Raw genomic sequence first — 18,206 nt, 5'->3', positions numbered from 1 at the left:
AAATAATGACCTGATATGTGTATATGTTGCAAAACGAAAACCACGATAACCAAATATTAAGTGCCCATTACATGCTGGATGCCATTTTGCACTGAAGCACCTTGTTGGTTCTGGGAAGACTTCCTGCTGTTGACTCCTGAGTCGTCATGACAGGTTATAAAGAATTAACCAGTTGATAAAATAAATGTGAGGGGAGGGGATGTATTTCAGTAAAAGGAGTGTGAGAGAGATGTTGACAGGCATGAACTAATGGGGCCATAGGGAACAGAAAGAATTCGAGTGCATACGTCTGAAGAAAGAAGTGATGGGAAGTAATGCTGGAGAGGTACACAGATCTAGTTGGGAGGAACCTCCCTTACATGCCACATTAAGGAGTGGCTTCATCCTGTAGGTACAGGGAGCCACTCAGCAAGTTTAGGTTAGGAGACAGGACTCAGATTTGTATTTCTGCCAGTTCACTTTGGCAGCATGAAGGGGGAGTTTCAGGAAGTAACTCTGTGGACAGGGATGGCAATTATGACATTTGTGTGCTATTCTAGGTGAGAGGAAAGAGGGATAGAGAAGAAAATGAGGGTATGTAGGTAAAATTGCCACTAGAACCCATACCACTAGAACCTAATCTTGTAAGGACTTTTAGATGGAGTGAACCACAACTTAGGGTATGAAGTGGGGCAATGGGAGTTGGGTAGTATTTGGCAGAGTGAGGCTGTGGCACAAGCCAGTTTATGAAGACATTAAAAATCTATGAAGAGGGGTGCCTGGGTGGCTCAATCAGTTGAATGTCTGACTTTGGCTGAGGTCATGATCTCACAGTTTGTGGAATTGAGCCCCCCCACATCAGGCTGTGCTGACAACTCAAAGCCTGGAGCCTGCTTGGGATTCTGTGTCTCCCTCTCTCTCTGCCCCTCCCCTGCTCACACTCGCTCTCAAAAAATAAAATAAACATTAAAAAAATGTTTTTTTCTAATCTACAAAGAGAAATATAGAAAAAGAGATGGGGTTTACTATTTCAGACCTGAGTTTTGACCTGCGCCTAAACATGCTCCCTATAAACACCCAGTTGAAAGAGCTGTGAGTTCTGCTATGTGGGTTGGCCCCATGGGATGTTAGCATCCAGTTTCCCAGCAACCAGAAACCAATCTATTTGCAGTAAAATCGAAAACTCAACAATTTTTTTAGACAGCCTCATCCTGTGAACTCAGCACAAGATGAGGAACCTTAAACTGAATGTTCACTTAGATGGAGCAAGTGACTTATACAAACTTGAAGTCATTCAAGCTAGCTTTATCTTTCTCATCAGCAAAATAACAAGAAAGAATACCAATCTATCCCACTGAGATTGTGTGGGAAACATCTAACTAATGATTATAAAATATTTTGGAAGTATACAGTGCTGTAGGAATGCTAAAATATATAACATCCTAGAATCTCAAGGACTTTAAAACACTCAGTTAACACAATGATTAACATCTAAAATACAAAAGAATCTGGCTAAATCCTATGACAGAGGCCCCTATGACAAATTGAAGGATTTTGAAAGCTGCAAAAATGCATTAAAAACAGGAGTTCATCAAACAGTGTTCATCAGTGTTCAAGAAAACACACTTACTTGATTTATTTTGGCAATCTTATTTCGTGATGAAAACATGGTCATGAAAACTTGGGGTAAAAGTTTTGAAACATAAGCAGATACTCCATGTACTAGAAACCTACTGTAAAAATGTTCTGTCCTGTAATAAAAAAAAGGGGGGGTGGCATTGGCTTTCTCTTTGTTCATTTCCTTTTTTTAAAAATGGAAATGAAGTTTTGATTTCAAGGGTTTTGGATTCTCAGAGGCTTGCCTTCTGAGGTCAGCCTTACCACTTACTGGCAGTGTGGCTTAGCAAGTTGTCTTTAAGTTTCATTCCCATTATGTCTAGTACAGGGATGGGAATACCAACCTGGTCTTCTGCGAGGACTCAATAAGACCACTTATGGAAGCATTTAGCACACATATAGTAAATGCTCAGTAAAAGGTAGTTGTGGTTTTTCTGGTACAACATTTTACTTTTTATTAGCTTTTTCATTTTTAAAAATTTATTTACTTTTGAGAGAGAGACAGAGCATGAGTGGGTAAGGGGCAGAGAGTGAGGGAAACAGAACTCAAAGCAGGCTCCAGGCTCTGAGCTGTCAGCACAAAGCTCAACATGGGGCTCAAACCCATGAACTGTGAGATCGTGACTTGAGATTATAAACAGTAAATAAACAGCAAACAGGAGTTTCCTTTGTCAAGATAAGGGTAACCTGGAGAAGAAAAATCAGGAAGACTGTAGGTCATCTCTGTTCAGAGCATTGATAGCTTCAGCAGAAAGCTGTAATCTGTTTCCGTAAGGTATACTAGTCATCATCCTGATTATACTGAAACAAGACAACTACACACTTCTTCCTGGTCAGTGTATTAACAAAGTTCTTAATATTTTCTTGGTCTGTATACTTATAAAGAATCTTTATATTCTGTAGACTGATACAAGAAGGCAAATAAACACAGTATCACAAGAAAAAAGAAAAGCTCTCTTGGGTTCTATTCCTCCCTTAAATTGACCAAAAGACTTAAGAATTTATCCAAGTGTTACATAAATTAGAAAACAGCCCTTTGGTGAACAAGCACTATACTAAGTCAATACCTCTCTCTACTCCTAATGGTCCATTAGCCTAATGACAACTCCTCAGAGTCCTGTCCTGTCCTCTCAATTGATCTTATGACTGTCAACATTTATTAATAAGCACTTACTATACAGGTCAGGCAGTACGCTAGATAAGTTAGTAATAGTCAACAAGTTCTTGTTTCTAAGCACTTAACAGACAACAGGAAAATAACAATAATAATAATAAACTAAACACAATAATACTAATTACTAGTGTGCAGTTACTAGAAACCAACATGTATGAACTGGGTGGGGTACCCAGCCCAGGCCAGGTAGGAGTTGGTGCTAATTAGATGGAGACCAGGACAATAAGCTAGGTGAAACAAGGTTGGGTGAAGCTCTCAACTCCCAATGACTGCTCAAAGGCCTTCAAGTAGGAAGGAAGAATGGTGAACAAGAAATGATAATTACTACAACTTGCTTTAAAAAAATCAAAATCCTTTGAGTTGTAGTTTTTCTGCAAAGATGGAAAAAGGTTTTAAATTAAGTTCTAAGACAGGAAACAAGAATTAATATGTGAAAATATACAGAAAAGAGAAAAATCACACTCATTTGGTTCAATAAAAGTAAAATATTATGAAATTACCAATTAAATTCTCAGAAACACAAGAAATCTGCTCCTTCAGCTAGTTCATGACAACCTGGACCAAAACAATATATTAACAATCTTGTACCAGCATTAGTTTGCCCAAATTTCCTTCCTACTGCTTCACATTCTTATACATGGTGCTTGCTTTTCCTTCTTCTTTATCACCCACTATTCTTAGAATATTCTTCAATTTCAATTGTCCTAAATAACCATTATTCAAAAAGGTTTTAAGCTTCAACCTGATTTCTAAGAGCAATGGCTTCAATGCCTATCTCTTTATCTTCCTCTATTTTGTCTGAGACGTAGTGCTATGCTTATATATTTATTCCAAAACCCTTAAAGCAAGAATCTGGGATTGTATTATTCTCAGGTATAGAGAAAGACAAAATAAAGGCTGGATAAAATTCTAAAACAAAGTGGATTTTCTCTATTTCTAAATTATAAAATTGTTTGAGAATAACAATTTGAATAAACAAATGATTTAATTCATACATCTTTTATTCTTCTTTTGGCAAACATCAGATAATATGAGCAAAACTATATTGCTCACTATAGTTACATACATTCTTTTTTGCTTTATATAAGTTTGTAAACATCTGGATAAAATTCTTGGCTAAAGACATATTCCAAAACTCTGACATATACATTTTTGAGTTAAGAGAAAAGAAAGCTTATGAAACTTCCATTAGACCATAATCATACAGCAAACTAAATTAGTATATGCTGCTTTTAAATTAACATCTGCCATTTTTTTTAAAGACTTCAATTTTTGCTAAAATGATTTTTATCTTAAGTTTTATGAAAGAACAGAAGCTGACCACACGAATCTTACTCATAACTATATTTGGCTATTTAAAAATAAAAAATAAAAATAAACCTATAATCAAGGTTCCATTCATCTTATTGGAAAAAAATAGCTACCAAGAAGTTATTTTAAATATAGACGACATTTGTAATAACTAGGTTTCTGATATTTGTTTTATTACTTCTTAATGCTTATCTTTGGATTTTAAAGTAACAGATCATTTCATAATAAAGGTAAGCCATTTATCATTTTCTAATTTCTTTTATAATTTCAGACCTAAAATATTTCAGACCAAGGATTGTAACAGTCAGCTTTTAGAATATATGTTGTTAGGCAGATAGTATAGTTTTTCATCTTTTTAACTAGAACCCCGTCGTGCAGTACTTGATCTAGCGGACCTCAGTGTCTACCAGCTTCCCACGTTGTCACCAGGTGGGCATGTGAGACTGAGGACTGTTTTTAATATTATAAAACCCAATATTTACTTACAAAAATTAGTTGTGTTCTTGGAGCAAAAACTGAAATATTACAAATTTGATGCTAAATCTTAATATTTACTCCAAATTTGGGAAAAACAGATCAAACCAAAAGTTTCATTTTCATAATACTTAGTTACATAACAAATTATCAGTGAGACGTGTTTCTATATATGGATACTATCTTCTTAGAATAGTGTTAAGAGTAATCTGAAATCTGAGCCAGATAAATCATTCACATCAGAAAATACTGTATACTGATTTTACTATTCAGTCTTAGCTCCCAAACAGTGGCTTTCAACTTGATCCCTACAAGTAACATAAAAATTCTCAAATATCTGAATTAAATGGAAAGGTAGGCTAAGTAACTTTCTTCTAATCCTGGAGAATGAAACAAAAAGAGAGGTCTGGTAAGACAAACTGGAAGAGGAGAATTTGAAGTAAAGTTGGCCTTGGACCCTTTTACATTGCTCCTTTGGTGTGGACAAGTTAAAAAAAATAAAAGAGGCCACAAACCGTTTCTGAGTGGAAAAGACCACAAGGAAAGCAAAGGAGCTAAGTGGTGATGAGGAAAACATAACAAAGAATATAAAAATTTGCAGCTTTGAAGATAATCAAGAAACGATAATCAACTGGTGCTCCTGGCTGACTCAGTTGATAAGAGCATGCAATTCTTTATCATGCAGTCATGAGTTCAAGCCCCCATGTTGGGTGGGAAGATTACTTTAAAAAGTAAAAAACTAGAATAAAAAAATAAAACACACTAAAAAACTGTAAGAAAGAAAACATGATGGTACTTCTTTAGGGGTATGATCTAATAGGAACACCTATTTAAATCTGTCTCATTTCTTAAACTTCACTGATTCCCATATGAATATTTTAAAAATTTTAGTTATTAAAGCAAGCTCTTTAGCTGCACTTTGATGGGATTACATAAAAAGCTTCATACTATTAATTCCATCAGTACCAGGGTTACTGAAAACAGATGCATTTATAAGCATTAAGCAGGTTTGCTATCACCCTTACTACATTTTTGCAATGACAAAGAGACCAAGTCATTTCATTTCTTCAAGAAAGTTACATTAAAATGGTTACTGAAAGCTTTTGGTAATAATGAGAAAAATTAAATTTATTTCAATGCAGAACAGAATGTTAAAGACCCTATATTAGTAAAAATATCAGCAAATAGGTACTATCTTGGTCTATAAATGATGTTCTCCACAATGGACTCACAAGTGTTTTTAAATAGCACAAAGGGAACACTGGTTAAAGTTTATCTCTAACACATTTTTTTTTTTTTAATCTGTTAGTAGCTTTGCCATAAAACTGATTTAAGGTAGTTGTGTTTTTCAGTAATGTTAGAACAATCCAGCACTTGTAAGAATACTCAGATCGGCACATTGTACTAAAACATAATTGTGTAACATTTTGCAAACTAGCTGCAATTTTCAGTAGCTGTATTCACCAACTGTGTAACAGAATTGTAATGTTCTCCTAAGCCGTATGCATGTCTCATATATCTGAAATGAGAAAAGGAGAAATGAGTAGTTTAGACAAAAGTAATTCATTGTGTATAAATGTTTATTATGTATATAAAACCAAACACTCTGAATGAATCACTCCACAGGGGTATCATTCAAAGACTTCATTGACATATTACTTAAAAGTTCAAACCCATTTGAAAAGCTTCAGCAGTCAGTAAAATCTGGTTCAATAACTCTGTCTGCTGAGTTTAAGTCAGGGAAAACACAGTCATTAGGGGGTAAAAGGAAATTACTGTGATGCTGAGTACTCAATAAGCTTAAATTTTTACCTAGATGTAAGCCATTAATGATTACCTTGGTAGTATGGCTAATAAACATTAAAGCCAAAGCAAACTCTCCATGTTGTATTTCAGAAAAGAATTCTCAATCATGTAAAATACTTTTACCATGTGAAGAAAATATCTCTAAGGAATAACCAGTTAGGCAACATGAATATACTTCTGCTTTTGTACTTGTTGAAACTTAACATTATTATTAATGTCACACTAAGCCAAAATGAAAACTAATCCTAAAATATGTAACCTTTAGAAATGATGTTATTCTTAATTCATACACAAGAATAAACAACCAGAAGTTTAAACAATTATCTAAATCACATCTTGACAATGCTTTCTAATTTTATAATTGCCTTTAACATAAAATAAGCATAATTAATGCAAATGATATATTTTTTCTAATGAATCAACATACACGATCTAACATCTTTGAATAATTCTTTTTGTCTTAACTATGAAAAATGTAACAGTAGAAATTTCCAGGTACTTACACAAGTACTAATGGGTTTTTTTGATATTCTTCACCAACTACAATAGGAGGAGAATCTGCCTGTATTATCTCTATCGGTGTTTGTAAAATGTGAGACAAGGCTCTTAGCTACAGGAAAGAAAATGTATTAGTAAGGAAAGTAAAAAGGCAAATCTTACTCAAGTCATAAACTACTGAGTATGCATGAATAGGGTAACCATTACCCAGTAGAGACCTATTCTGTTCCTCACCATACACCAAGAGCTTGCTCGCCACAGAGCGGACACTTAATACAATTTGTTGAAAAAGCAAATGTAATATTTATTAAATCAAATTCTCTGACTACACAACAGCTTTTTAGAAATAGCAATACCATAGTTAATGAAGTAAAGGTTCATTATACTAGTCCCCCTGCTTTCAAATATTGCTTGAAAATCACCATTTTTTAAAAATACTATCGCTCAGGCACCAGACCAAATCAATTACAATTTGTGAGGGGCTGAGGGAAGAAGAGAAAGAACAGGAAATATTAGGAAGTTTATTTTTTTTAAAGCTTTTCCCAGATGATTCTAATGTACTAGTGTTGAAAACCATTGTTCCATAATTTTCAAGGCATGAATAGAATGAGTTATGTATGTGAATTGTACTATCCTTTCATGGAATTTCCATATGATTGATACACAATGTTAATTTCATACCAAACATTATATAATTAGAGCTTAAAGTCAGATGAATCATAGTTAATAATATATATTGGTAGCAACGGTGTTTAGACCTACTATGACCAAGAATATTAAGCACTTAATGTATATTAACTCATTCAATCCTGACAATAACCCTACGGGATAGGTAAAGACCTAGAATCTGAAGCAGCAAGTGGTTAAGATGCCTGCCTGAAGTCAAGCATAAGGAAATAAAGTGACCTACAACTGAACTGAGAAGTCTGACTCTGGAGCCCCAGTTCATAAATTAATCATTCAACAGTCCTCAATCTTAGTGCCCTCACATCTATGTTTTTGCCCAATTATAAGAACATTCTGTCTGGAACATGGTCCTTTTAGGATGTTTTAAAAGAAGGTAAGAAATTACTTCAAGTATACTGAAAAAACTCTGTGCTGCACAGTAGCAAACTGAATCCCATACTCTACCTCATAAAATGTTCCTTTGAGGTATTTTTTTCTTATACCTGAAATTACATTTTTTAAAAACCAGCACAGAATGGAGAGTGTGAAGCAAGCTCTGGAAATCTTAACATCCCTTCGAAGTCTTTAAAAATCATATACAGAATTTCTCTTGAATAATTTAAACTTACCCCTATGTGAAAATAGCAATTCTCATGTCAAATGAATTCACAGACCAAAAATTTATGAATAAGTGTCTTTCAAAGGATATTTTAAAGTTTCTTCACTTTAAAAAGACTTGCTTGGGTCTGTAGTTCTCCTATTAACTTGTGATCCTCAAGATAGTTCAAGCACCTTTACTCCTAACGTAGTCACAAAGCTACTATGAAAACGTCCTGAGTTTCAGAGACCCAGGAGAGGCATACAAAATGAATGGACACAGTTCCCTCTGGTGGCTCAGAAGAGGTACAAATACAGCATTACTGAGAAAAAGATTTTAAACAAGCATTCACGTCATTTCTTCAAAAAGTATAGTTTGAAGTGAAACTCTCAGACCCATCAATTATTCAAGATGACTAATTACCACTACACAATATTAATTCTACTGGACAGATTCATCCATCTCACACTTTAGCTTACAAAGTTCTATGCATACACTACTTGTCTTATTTAATGTCCACAAATGACCTACCGAGTACACACAGGGGTTTTATTATTCCTATTCAATTAGGAAACTCGAACTCAGGAAATTGGCTGACTCCCCCCAGGTCACAAAACTGAGAGACAAAAAGAAAGCCTGGAGGGGCGCCTGGGTGGCTTAGTCGGTTGAGCGTCCGACTTTCGCTTAGGTCATGATCTCCCGGTTTGTGGGTTCGGGCCCCGCGTCGGGCTCTGTGCTGACTGCCAGCTCAGAGCCTGCAGCCTGTTTCAGTCTGTGACTCCCTCTCTCTCTGACCCTCCCCTGCTCACGCTGTCTCTCTCTCTCCTAGAAATAAATTAAAAAAAAAGAAAGCCTGGACCCACAACCTGGACTTTCTTATCCCCCGACTTTCGAATACCTCAGGCTGCCTTATCACCACTCAAAACAATTAGATGTTTTGTTTACTGTTTTAATAAAACAAAGGTAATAGTAAGATAAAGCTCTAAAAAAATCCTGATAAACTCCCTACTAGTAGCTGAACATATTGTTTTCCTACATGTGAATTTTAATGCATCAGATACTGCTTTGAAGTCAATCAGTATCAATTGGAATTCCAATTATCATGCATTGTGGTAGGATGTGACCCTTAATTTCACACGAAAATAACGTTTTCTCTTTATAATAGTGGTTTTCATCAGCTGAGCCATTAGGGTAATTCTTACTGTGCTTGAACAGAATAAAATCTTCACTTTCATAAGTCCAGAAATCAAATCTACTGCCAGGAGCAGCATCACAAATGGAAACACACAGGTGTAACATAAGCCTTATCAACCCACAGATCAAACACTGGGCTATTTAAAATGAAATAGTGCTTTACTCCCCAAAGAAACATACTTAAAGGCCTAAGAATGTTAATTCCCTATTTCAGTGCTTCATCAGTAGAGAAATGGCAACTACATATAGAAAAGGGATATTCAAAGAGAAAGTGGGACCATCTGAAAAAACGTCTGATATGGGATTTAGAAATAATTTAACAATCCACAAATACTATGAATAATTGCAAACTTACCTCAAGTTGACCTCCCCATGCAGCTGTGTTAATGATATCATCACAGTACTTTCTAAACTCTTCTGTAGAGAAAAATGAGAATATAGCACTTAATAATTTTCATAACTCATGTTACAAGATCCCTTTTATAGCTCCCACAATTCCTGATCATTACTCAAGCTGTGAACTTACTCCTTTCTCTACCTGCACTCTCCAGAATTTAATCCAATTCCCAGATCCAAACTTAACTCACTCCAACCTTCCACCACCTCTCCATCTGAGAGGAAAGCAATTCATGTCTGCTTCTCTCCCTCAGGCTGAGGCCCAGGGACCTTTACTACATAGCAAGCCTATTCTTCTCTCTTTAGCTAAACCACTCCCAAAATTGCCACCATATTCATTATTTTGACATGTATTTTAAAATCCAAACCTACATTAGAAAAAATACACTGAGCTAAAACAGTGCAGCCTACAAATCTGGTCCACTGTAAGACCCCATAAGAGAGGTGAGAAGAGGGGCGCCCAGGTGGCTCAGTCAGTTAAGCATCTGACTTTGGCTCAGGTCATGATCTATCTCACAGTCCTTGAGTGTGAGCCCCACATCAGGCTCTGTGCTGACAGCTCAGAGCTTGGAGCCTGCTTCAGATTCTGTATTTCCCTCTCTCTCTGCCCCTTCCCTACTTGTGCTTTGTCTCTCTCAAAAATAAATATTAAAAAAAAAAAAAAAAAAGGTGTGAGAAGAGAATAAAGGTAAAAGTAGAAAGGAGTTGAAACTCTTTTCCCAGCAATAGCATCAAACAGTGCCTCTACTTGTTATTTTTAAAGCATTTACCTTATTTGCTTCAGTATCAGTTCTAGCCAAAGAAAGGACTTTCTGAATTAGTCATGAGAGCAGGACCCAATCGCAGTTTAATGGCACATCTTGAGTGTACACACTTTTATACAGCAAGTTAAAAATGGGAAACTAATGGAGCGCCTGGGTGGCTTAGTCGGTTAAGCGTCTGACTTCCCAACTTTCGCTTAGGTCATGATCTCGCGGTTTGTGGGTTCGAGCCCCGCGTCGGGCTCTGTGCTGACTGCCAGCTCGGAGCCTGGAGCCTGTTTCAGTCTGTGACTCCCTCTCTCTCTGACCCTCCCCTGCTCACGCTGTCTCTCTCTCCTAGAAATAAATAAAACATTAAAAAAAAAAATGGGAAACTAATACCCTTCCTGTTTAGAGGAAAGGAAAAAAATTATGAACATGTACAGAAAAGTATGTCCTGTGTGTTTGCCTCATTCACTGCTGTGTCCTGAGTGCTCAGAACAGTGCCTGGAAGAGTCCCTGGCATATAGTGGCCTTCAATAAATACTGGCTAAATGAATAAGAAATTAAGTCTTTTATCTTTTTTTAAAATTCAGCATGCTGAGTTGCCACCTCTTTTCCACTGCCCGGCAAGTAGCAGAGTCAGAGACTCCATTAAAGGAAAGTCAACCTTAACCCTCCCTTCTCCAACCACTCCTGGCCATTTAACTTGCTGCCAATGGATTCTGCCATGTCTACCATCTCCTAAGGACGAACTTTCCTCTATTATATCCCTGTCTCTCCCCGAAACACTTTCAGAGTTTCACTTGTTCTTTCCTTTACTTGCTAGTTTCCTTTTTTTATTTTTTCTTTTTACCTTCCCATAAATAATTTATCTTAATTATCAAAGGTATTAAAGAGAATAATAAGGCAGGTTATTAACTCAAGTGTTTTTGGTTTTGCAAAGTCAAATTTTGCCTAAATATTATGGCTTACTGAAAATAAAATTAAATTTCCCAAATCACAGGATAAAAGTAGGATTTAGTTTTCCCAATCATTTTCTGCTTAGTCTTTGGACCCTATACTTCTACAGACTAATCAAAGCATACCTCCCTCTGCCTACTTTGTGACATGTGAACTCAGAAANATGAATCCTATTACACTTTTATCTTAAACAATATACTAATATATATTATAATATAAAAATAATTCTGCCTAAATTTTGAGGGTTTTTTTTTCCCTCCATAAGGACTGTAATAGGTTTTTCTTATTCTCAATCCCAGGAATCACTTTAACAGCAGCAACAAGACACAGTGAAGAAAAATAAATTACCTAGAGTATAGATCTCTCCCGTATTAGGATTTGTTAAAAATGGCAGAAAGTCCTCCACATGGCCTTTTATATATTCGGCAGTTTGACTTCTTAAGGCAGCCATAGTCAAAGGGCATTTCTGTTCTTTGAGTTGATCTTCAATGGCTCTATACATACAGTGGCCATCAGATGGAATCTGTTTAATTTCCAACTCTCTTGCTGCCAATATTTGAGCAAGCTTTTCACTTTCTAAGTGTCTGGCTCCAGATAAGTTCTCAGTTTCAGCTTCAGCTATCCTTTCTTCCCGCTCCTTTTCCAATGCAGCTTTTTTGTCCTAGGAGGAGAATATAGCAAAGTAAATTCACAATAATGAAGACTATTTTACATTTATTAAGGGAATAGAAATGTAAGACTCAAGACTTTTTGCCATTTTCGTCCCTTCTCCCACATGCATTACCATATTGACGATCCCATCACTTGTAGAATTTTCTATACTCCTTTAAGGGCAACTATCTTTCTCATCTGCATGTGCCCAGCACCAAGCTCTATACTAGGACCAAAAAAAAAAAAAAAAAAAACAAAAAACAGAGCAGCCTTCAATTTTTTCTTTGAAGTCTACTTAAAACTACATAAACTACATGAGGGGCACCTGGGTGGCTCAGTCGATGTTAAGCATCTGACTCTGGCTCAGGTCATGATCTCATGGTTCATGAGTTGCAGCTCCACGTCTGGCTCTTTGCTCACAGCTCAGACCCTGGAGCCTGCTTCGGATTGTGTGCCCACCACTCCCCCCCACCGTCCTTCCCCCACTCACACTCTGTCTCTCTTTCTTTCTCTCTCAAAAATAAATGAACATTAAAAAAACTTTTTTTAATACCTGACAAGTTTCTAAAAAACTTTACTTAGTGATTTCAAAGTACTGCCTTAATACTGAGTTTTGCCAGGCTTTAAAGCAACATCATTATCATATTTATGCCGAGCTAATCCAAGCTTTTTAACTTATCACTCCACTACTAGGGCATTAACTTGCTAAATCACATATGCAGCATTAATATGCCAAAGACTGTAAAAGGATTAGGGGAATTCTATTTATCTAGCCTAAAGGAAAAAACGGTGCAAGTGTACACATGTACGTACACGTACACACACACACACACACACACACACACACACTAATTAAAACAACAGATAAAACATCCTTATAAAAAATTAAAGTATTACAAATAACCTAAAGTTCCCCTAAGGACCAATGCCAATTTCAATGCCTGCCGTAGAGGTCTGGTGTGTATCTTTCTAGATTTTTTTCCTAAGCATTTTAACAAAAAGATGTACTCATAAAGTATAGAAAAAAACATTTTAGGGGCGCCTGGGTGGCTCAGTTGGTTGAGGATCCGACTTTGGCTCAGGTCACGATCTCACGCTTCATGAGTTCGAGCCCTGCGTCAGGCTCTGTGCTGGAGATTGTTTTGGATTCTCTGTCTCCCTCTCCCTCTCTCTCTCTGCCCTTCCCCCTCTCATGCTCTGTCTCTCAAAAATAAACATTAAAAAAATATTTTAACAAAAATGGTATCACATTATATTCTGCAACTTCCTTTCCTCATTCAAATGTTTGAAGAGTTCTTCCCATGGCAACATATGCAAGGATTAGGTAGAGGCAGGGAAATGAGATCTGTGACATGAAGGACGAATGGGAAGTAGAATGGGAAGGCTGGGGGAAAAGAAAAAAAATCCTGACAATTGGACTAGGAAGGATCAAAGCCAGAAAGCACTCTGTTCCATAGCTGAACATAGTTCTTACAGCTAGAGTACCATAGAAACATGTCAAGAGTTGAGGCTGGGGGCAGAAAGTAATGTATATAGTTAATAAATACTAAATCTATGCATACATAATTAAAAATTAGAAAAGTATACACGAAATATTTATAGTGCTTTTCTCTGGATGGTACAATAACAAAATAAGTTGTTTGCCCCCTACTCCCATTTCCCATCTACCTCCCCTCTAGCAACCATCAGTTTGTTCTCTGTATTTAAAAGTCTTGTTTTTGTTTATAAATTAAGTTTTGTGTGTGTGCACACACGCATGCTTTTCTGCATCTTTCAAATTCTCTACCATGAATGTGTTTCATTTATATGCTGGTCATGACTGCTTTTCAATTTAAGAGAATAAAAATTAAGTTAAATTCCACAAATCCTGACACAGGTAGCAAATTACAGTGAAGGGATTTGGTAAAACCAAGAAAAAGTAGGAAAAGGCAAAGACTGTCACGTCCCTGGCTCATCCTCCTTGGGGCAGAAAAATCAATGGAAAGGCAAATTTCAATTTAACTTAATGTCACACATTTGAACTACTTGCCTGTTAGATAGCATGCTGGAACCTAAAGTGATTTGTAAGTGACCTGAATCAAAAGCAGTACGATCTCCCTAATGAAACATACACCTGTTTAAGTTTATTCCACCCGAATCCAACCATGCCAGAAATAACATGAACAAATTTATTTCACTGCATACCTACAACTGTGTATCACAGCAGCATGAAAATCTTAAAACACAAGATGGCACTGTTACTTTAAGAAAGTCTAAAAAACATTTTCAGAGGGGAGAGGGAGAATAAGCACCTTGGATATCATCTAATCCAAAACCCCTCATTTTCCTCTGAGGAAACAGCACGCAGAAAGATTTCCAAAGGCCATACAGCTGGTTTAGAAGCAGAGTGGGACCAGGGACAACACAGAGCGCTCCTTCTATCCAGGCACCTAAATCAGAATAAAAGTTGGAGCAGATGGGAGCTGGAGTTAATGATGTCACGTACTAGTTACCACAAGAGTGGAATTTTATACTCTCTGCAAAACCTTTTAAGCCTCTAAAATACTAATCCAAGCATTTCACTTTTGTCCTCAAGCTCCACTGTAATGTTACACAGTAACTATGCTTCCTTTCCAGGGCACAAGGTAGGAAATTCACTAGATTCTTCTCCCAGCCACTAATAGTTTCCCAATGGCACTAGGGCATTGTGGTTTCTACAGCTCTAGTGCTGGAGACAGAATGGCAGCAATTAAGCCTGATGAAAGCATGTACCTAAGATGAAAATAGCACTTAACTCATAAATACATTGTCAGTAAAACTAGAGAACTGTCAGTAAAGTAATGCAGCAAAGTCAACTCTGAAGTGGAATCTTAAGAGCTGGGTATCAGTCCTGGGTTTGTATTGAGCTTTCAGTATGCCATTGACAGCTCTCTCCTTTGTAATATAAAGAAAATGAACTAGATCTCATTCTGGCTCTCAAATTTCCTACTTTTGGAACTCAGTTCTTCTAAGTTCTACTTGGGATTCTTTCCAGCATACCAAAGAGCTTCTTCCATTCAATTCTGCTATATTAATTAAATAAAACACTCCCCGTTTTTCTAGATTAAAAATAAGAGATTTGCTGTACAACATTCCAATAACAAATCTTCATAAAGTTTTGTCATGTTTTTCTGAGAGAGAGTTGNAAAAAAAAAAAAAAAAAAAGTTCAGGTTGCATTTTCTTATATGAACTTTTAAGTATTTTCAGTTCTAGAATCCTATTAATACTATTAATATAACAAAGCAATAAACATGGGGAATTATTTCTGGGTGTTTTCTCTGTCAAGTATTTAGACAGCTGACTATAAAAGATACTAAATTTTTTTGAGGGTATAGTTGAAAAGGTATGCATTTTAGCTATATATTATTTTAGGAGAAAAGTAACAAAATGTTTGAGAAAAGTAAGGGAGTTTAATTTTCTGTTTTGTTGCCTAAGGGTCCAGCTGGGGATGAATAAGATTTGATAAAGACAGGAAGGAGTTGGGAACCTTTGTTTTCCAGAATTAAATAGGCTACTCTAAGATGTATCAATTACTAAGTAGAGGCAATTCCAATAAATATTTTGTTATGCTACCGCCAAGCAAAAACTCTGCCCTTTGCTTTTGATCTATAGTAGTAGATGACAACTATAAGGCTATCACAAAGAGAACACATATCTTAAGTAGGGAGTTAAAGCAAATAACCTCCAAGCTACCATAAAAGCTAAGTTCCACAATTCTATGAAACTCACACTCATAATATTTACTCAAGAATACAATCTTAAGTAAGTACAAAAAATGTTTGACAATTTTCAACTTAATCAACTTTCAAACAACAAAAAACAAGATACTGGTCTTGGGTTGAATCTGTAAGAGGCACACTATGCAGAACTGAGCACATTAAACAATAGTATCATTCGCTGACCCGCAAGTTCTCCAGGCACTGTGTTAAGGGCTTTGGAAACAGTACATTATTTAATACTTACAATAACTCTACAAAGCAGGTATTATTTCCCCCATTTTATACATATGAAACTGAGGTTTAAGAAGGTTAAGAAGCTTACCGAAAGTCACAACAGTAAGGATTAAAACCTTCATATGTCTGACACCAAATACCATGCCCTATTAAGTTGTGTACTACTAAATTAAAAAATGCTTAGTTAGCTTAAAAATAAATATTTAAATCCTATAATACATCAAGTGTTAGTAAAACAGTATTTGAGACTAAACAGACTGTTTTTAAAACCTATTTTTCTTTTTCCAGGTGAACAGCCCTTACTTATCTAATCTCATTCCCAAAATTTTGATTTCAGGAACTCACTACTTTCAACAAATCAGTTTCCTTATAACTCTCTATGATGCAGAATTTCATGCCCACATGCATGCTATTTCTCGTACTATCCTATTTAAATAACCATTTTCTTAAAATTCTATCTCCTTATTTAATACTTGGCACAATGAACTTTTCCTTCTCTGAATTTCCACTGCAACTGACCATTACATAGGTACCTACATAAACCTCAGAATTTCGTACACCTGTGTATCTTGCTTAATTTCTAGATTCAAATCCTTGTTTTACCACTGAATACCATAGTTTTTAACCAAAGCTGTGCATCAGAACCATCTGGGCCCACACTGTGAAGATTCTAAACGATTAGGTCTAGGATAATTTGTAAAAAATATTCGTTGCACACTCCCCTTCTATGCCCACTCTCTTGTGAGAACAAGGAACTGAACATGTTATTTTATATTGCTTAGGCCTATTTTCTTAAAATGAGGTTAAAAATCTACTTCATAGGATAATAATCAGGGCTAAATGAGATTTCATATAATCTGTAATAAGCCTAGCATTGTACCTGGCACATAGCAAGTGCTTAATAAATGTTAGTTCAGGTCCTTTGACAAGGAACTCCATCATTTTTTCCCCTACTCTCTTCCTATACAACATCTAAGAGAGGAATAAGCATATAGCACTAACTTAATTACTTGGTGACATGACATTCATACCCGTCTCTTTTGTGCTTTTGATATCCGAGGTGGCTGATTCTCAAGAACCAAGTTTGAAATGTTAACAGCAACAGAATCTATCTGAAGGAAACAAAAAGCATTAACAAATTAGTGAAAAATACTTTTAATTTTTATTCAAAGTATCAGATTATTAAATTATTGAAAAAATCACAAATACATGTAATCTCACAACTCAAATTTGAATAACAATACTAGATATTACATGACAAGGTTTTGTCTCTTTTTTCTATTTTTAAAGGAAAATTCATCAGATTCCTAAAAGGTTTTCTTAACAGTTCTCCAAAGGTAATGCTCATCCCTGCAGGCTTTTCCTTATTGCTTGAAATTCCTCCTCCATTAATCCAAATATTTTCTGTTAAGTGCCAACTCATTCAGTGGTCCACCCTTCCCTTCTCTAAGTGTTGCTGGTACTTATAGGATCTATAAAGCCCTGCACTGACTCAGTTCATTACTGCCTTCATAACCTCAAATGTGGCAGGAAAGACCATTCTCCATCTTAATTAGTGAGAACCTGATGAACCGTACTTCTTGACCATAGTAACATGTTGAGCTTTCTCTATCCTTTCCCATTTACAAACTGATTAACTATAGGTAGAAAAGTTAAGGTATTGTTGGATAAGACAACCAATCTTAATCATCAAATGGCTATCATGTGTTTAAGAAGATGCTAGACTGTTAACAATCAGGATTAGTAGCTAGCATTTTATTATTGCAACTATAGCTTAAACTAGTTTTTAGTAGGACACATACATAATGCGTATAGAGACCTCTAATAACAATAGAACCAACACTCTTCAGGGCTATTCCCAAATAATCAAAATATCAAAACCAGCTTAAGACTTCAAATACTAGTTATATGAACTTTAGTAAAATGAATATTGTTATATTTTTCAGAGGAATCTGCCAAAATCTACAAACTGGCATACCGACTGACAATAGGCAAGAAACAGAGAAGCATCTGCAAAGCAATGACATAAGAATTCAGCTAGCATTCAGAAAGAAAACAAGCTTAAGTCCATGAAAACGAGAATAGGTCAAAGTAAAATAGGAGTTTGTCTTTTTTTTTTTAATTTTTTTTTTTTTTTAATTTTTTTTTAGGAGAAAGGAAGGGAACG

The 18,206-nt window shown here is 35.9% G+C and overlaps 1 protein-coding gene across 3 annotated transcripts in view; it reads right to left on the bottom strand.

Moving 5' to 3' along the window:
• Positions 1 to 3,753: 3,753 nt before the first annotated feature.
• OTUD6B (OTU deubiquitinase 6B) overlaps positions 3,754 to 18,206 on the bottom strand; it is a 17,477-nt gene continuing 3,024 nt past the window's right edge. Inside the window, exons 3-7 of one of the 3 annotated variants that reach the window (XM_077771281.1) lie at positions 17,071 to 17,151; positions 11,765 to 12,077; positions 9,673 to 9,734; positions 6,865 to 6,971; positions 3,754 to 6,074 (exon numbers count right to left, since the gene is read on the bottom strand). In XM_077771281.1, the coding sequence (XP_077627407.1) occupies positions 5,990 to 6,074; positions 6,865 to 6,971; positions 9,673 to 9,734; positions 11,765 to 12,077; positions 17,071 to 17,151 (648 nt within the window). In that variant the 3' untranslated portion in view covers positions 3,754 to 5,989. Of the gene's footprint in view, positions 6,075 to 6,864; positions 6,972 to 9,672; positions 9,735 to 11,764; positions 12,078 to 14,358; positions 14,484 to 17,070; positions 17,152 to 18,206 lie in introns of those variants that run through there. The other 2 variants (XM_077771283.1, XM_077771282.1) reach the window with 2 other exon arrangements.

This window comes from Crocuta crocuta, unplaced genomic scaffold (assembly GCF_008692635.1).
Source record: "Crocuta crocuta isolate KB4526 unplaced genomic scaffold, BGI_CrCroc_1.0 scaffold235, whole genome shotgun sequence".
Lineage (NCBI taxonomy): Eukaryota > Metazoa > Chordata > Mammalia > Carnivora > Hyaenidae > Crocuta > Crocuta crocuta.
This window is presented reverse-complemented; position numbering and strand designations above follow the sequence as displayed.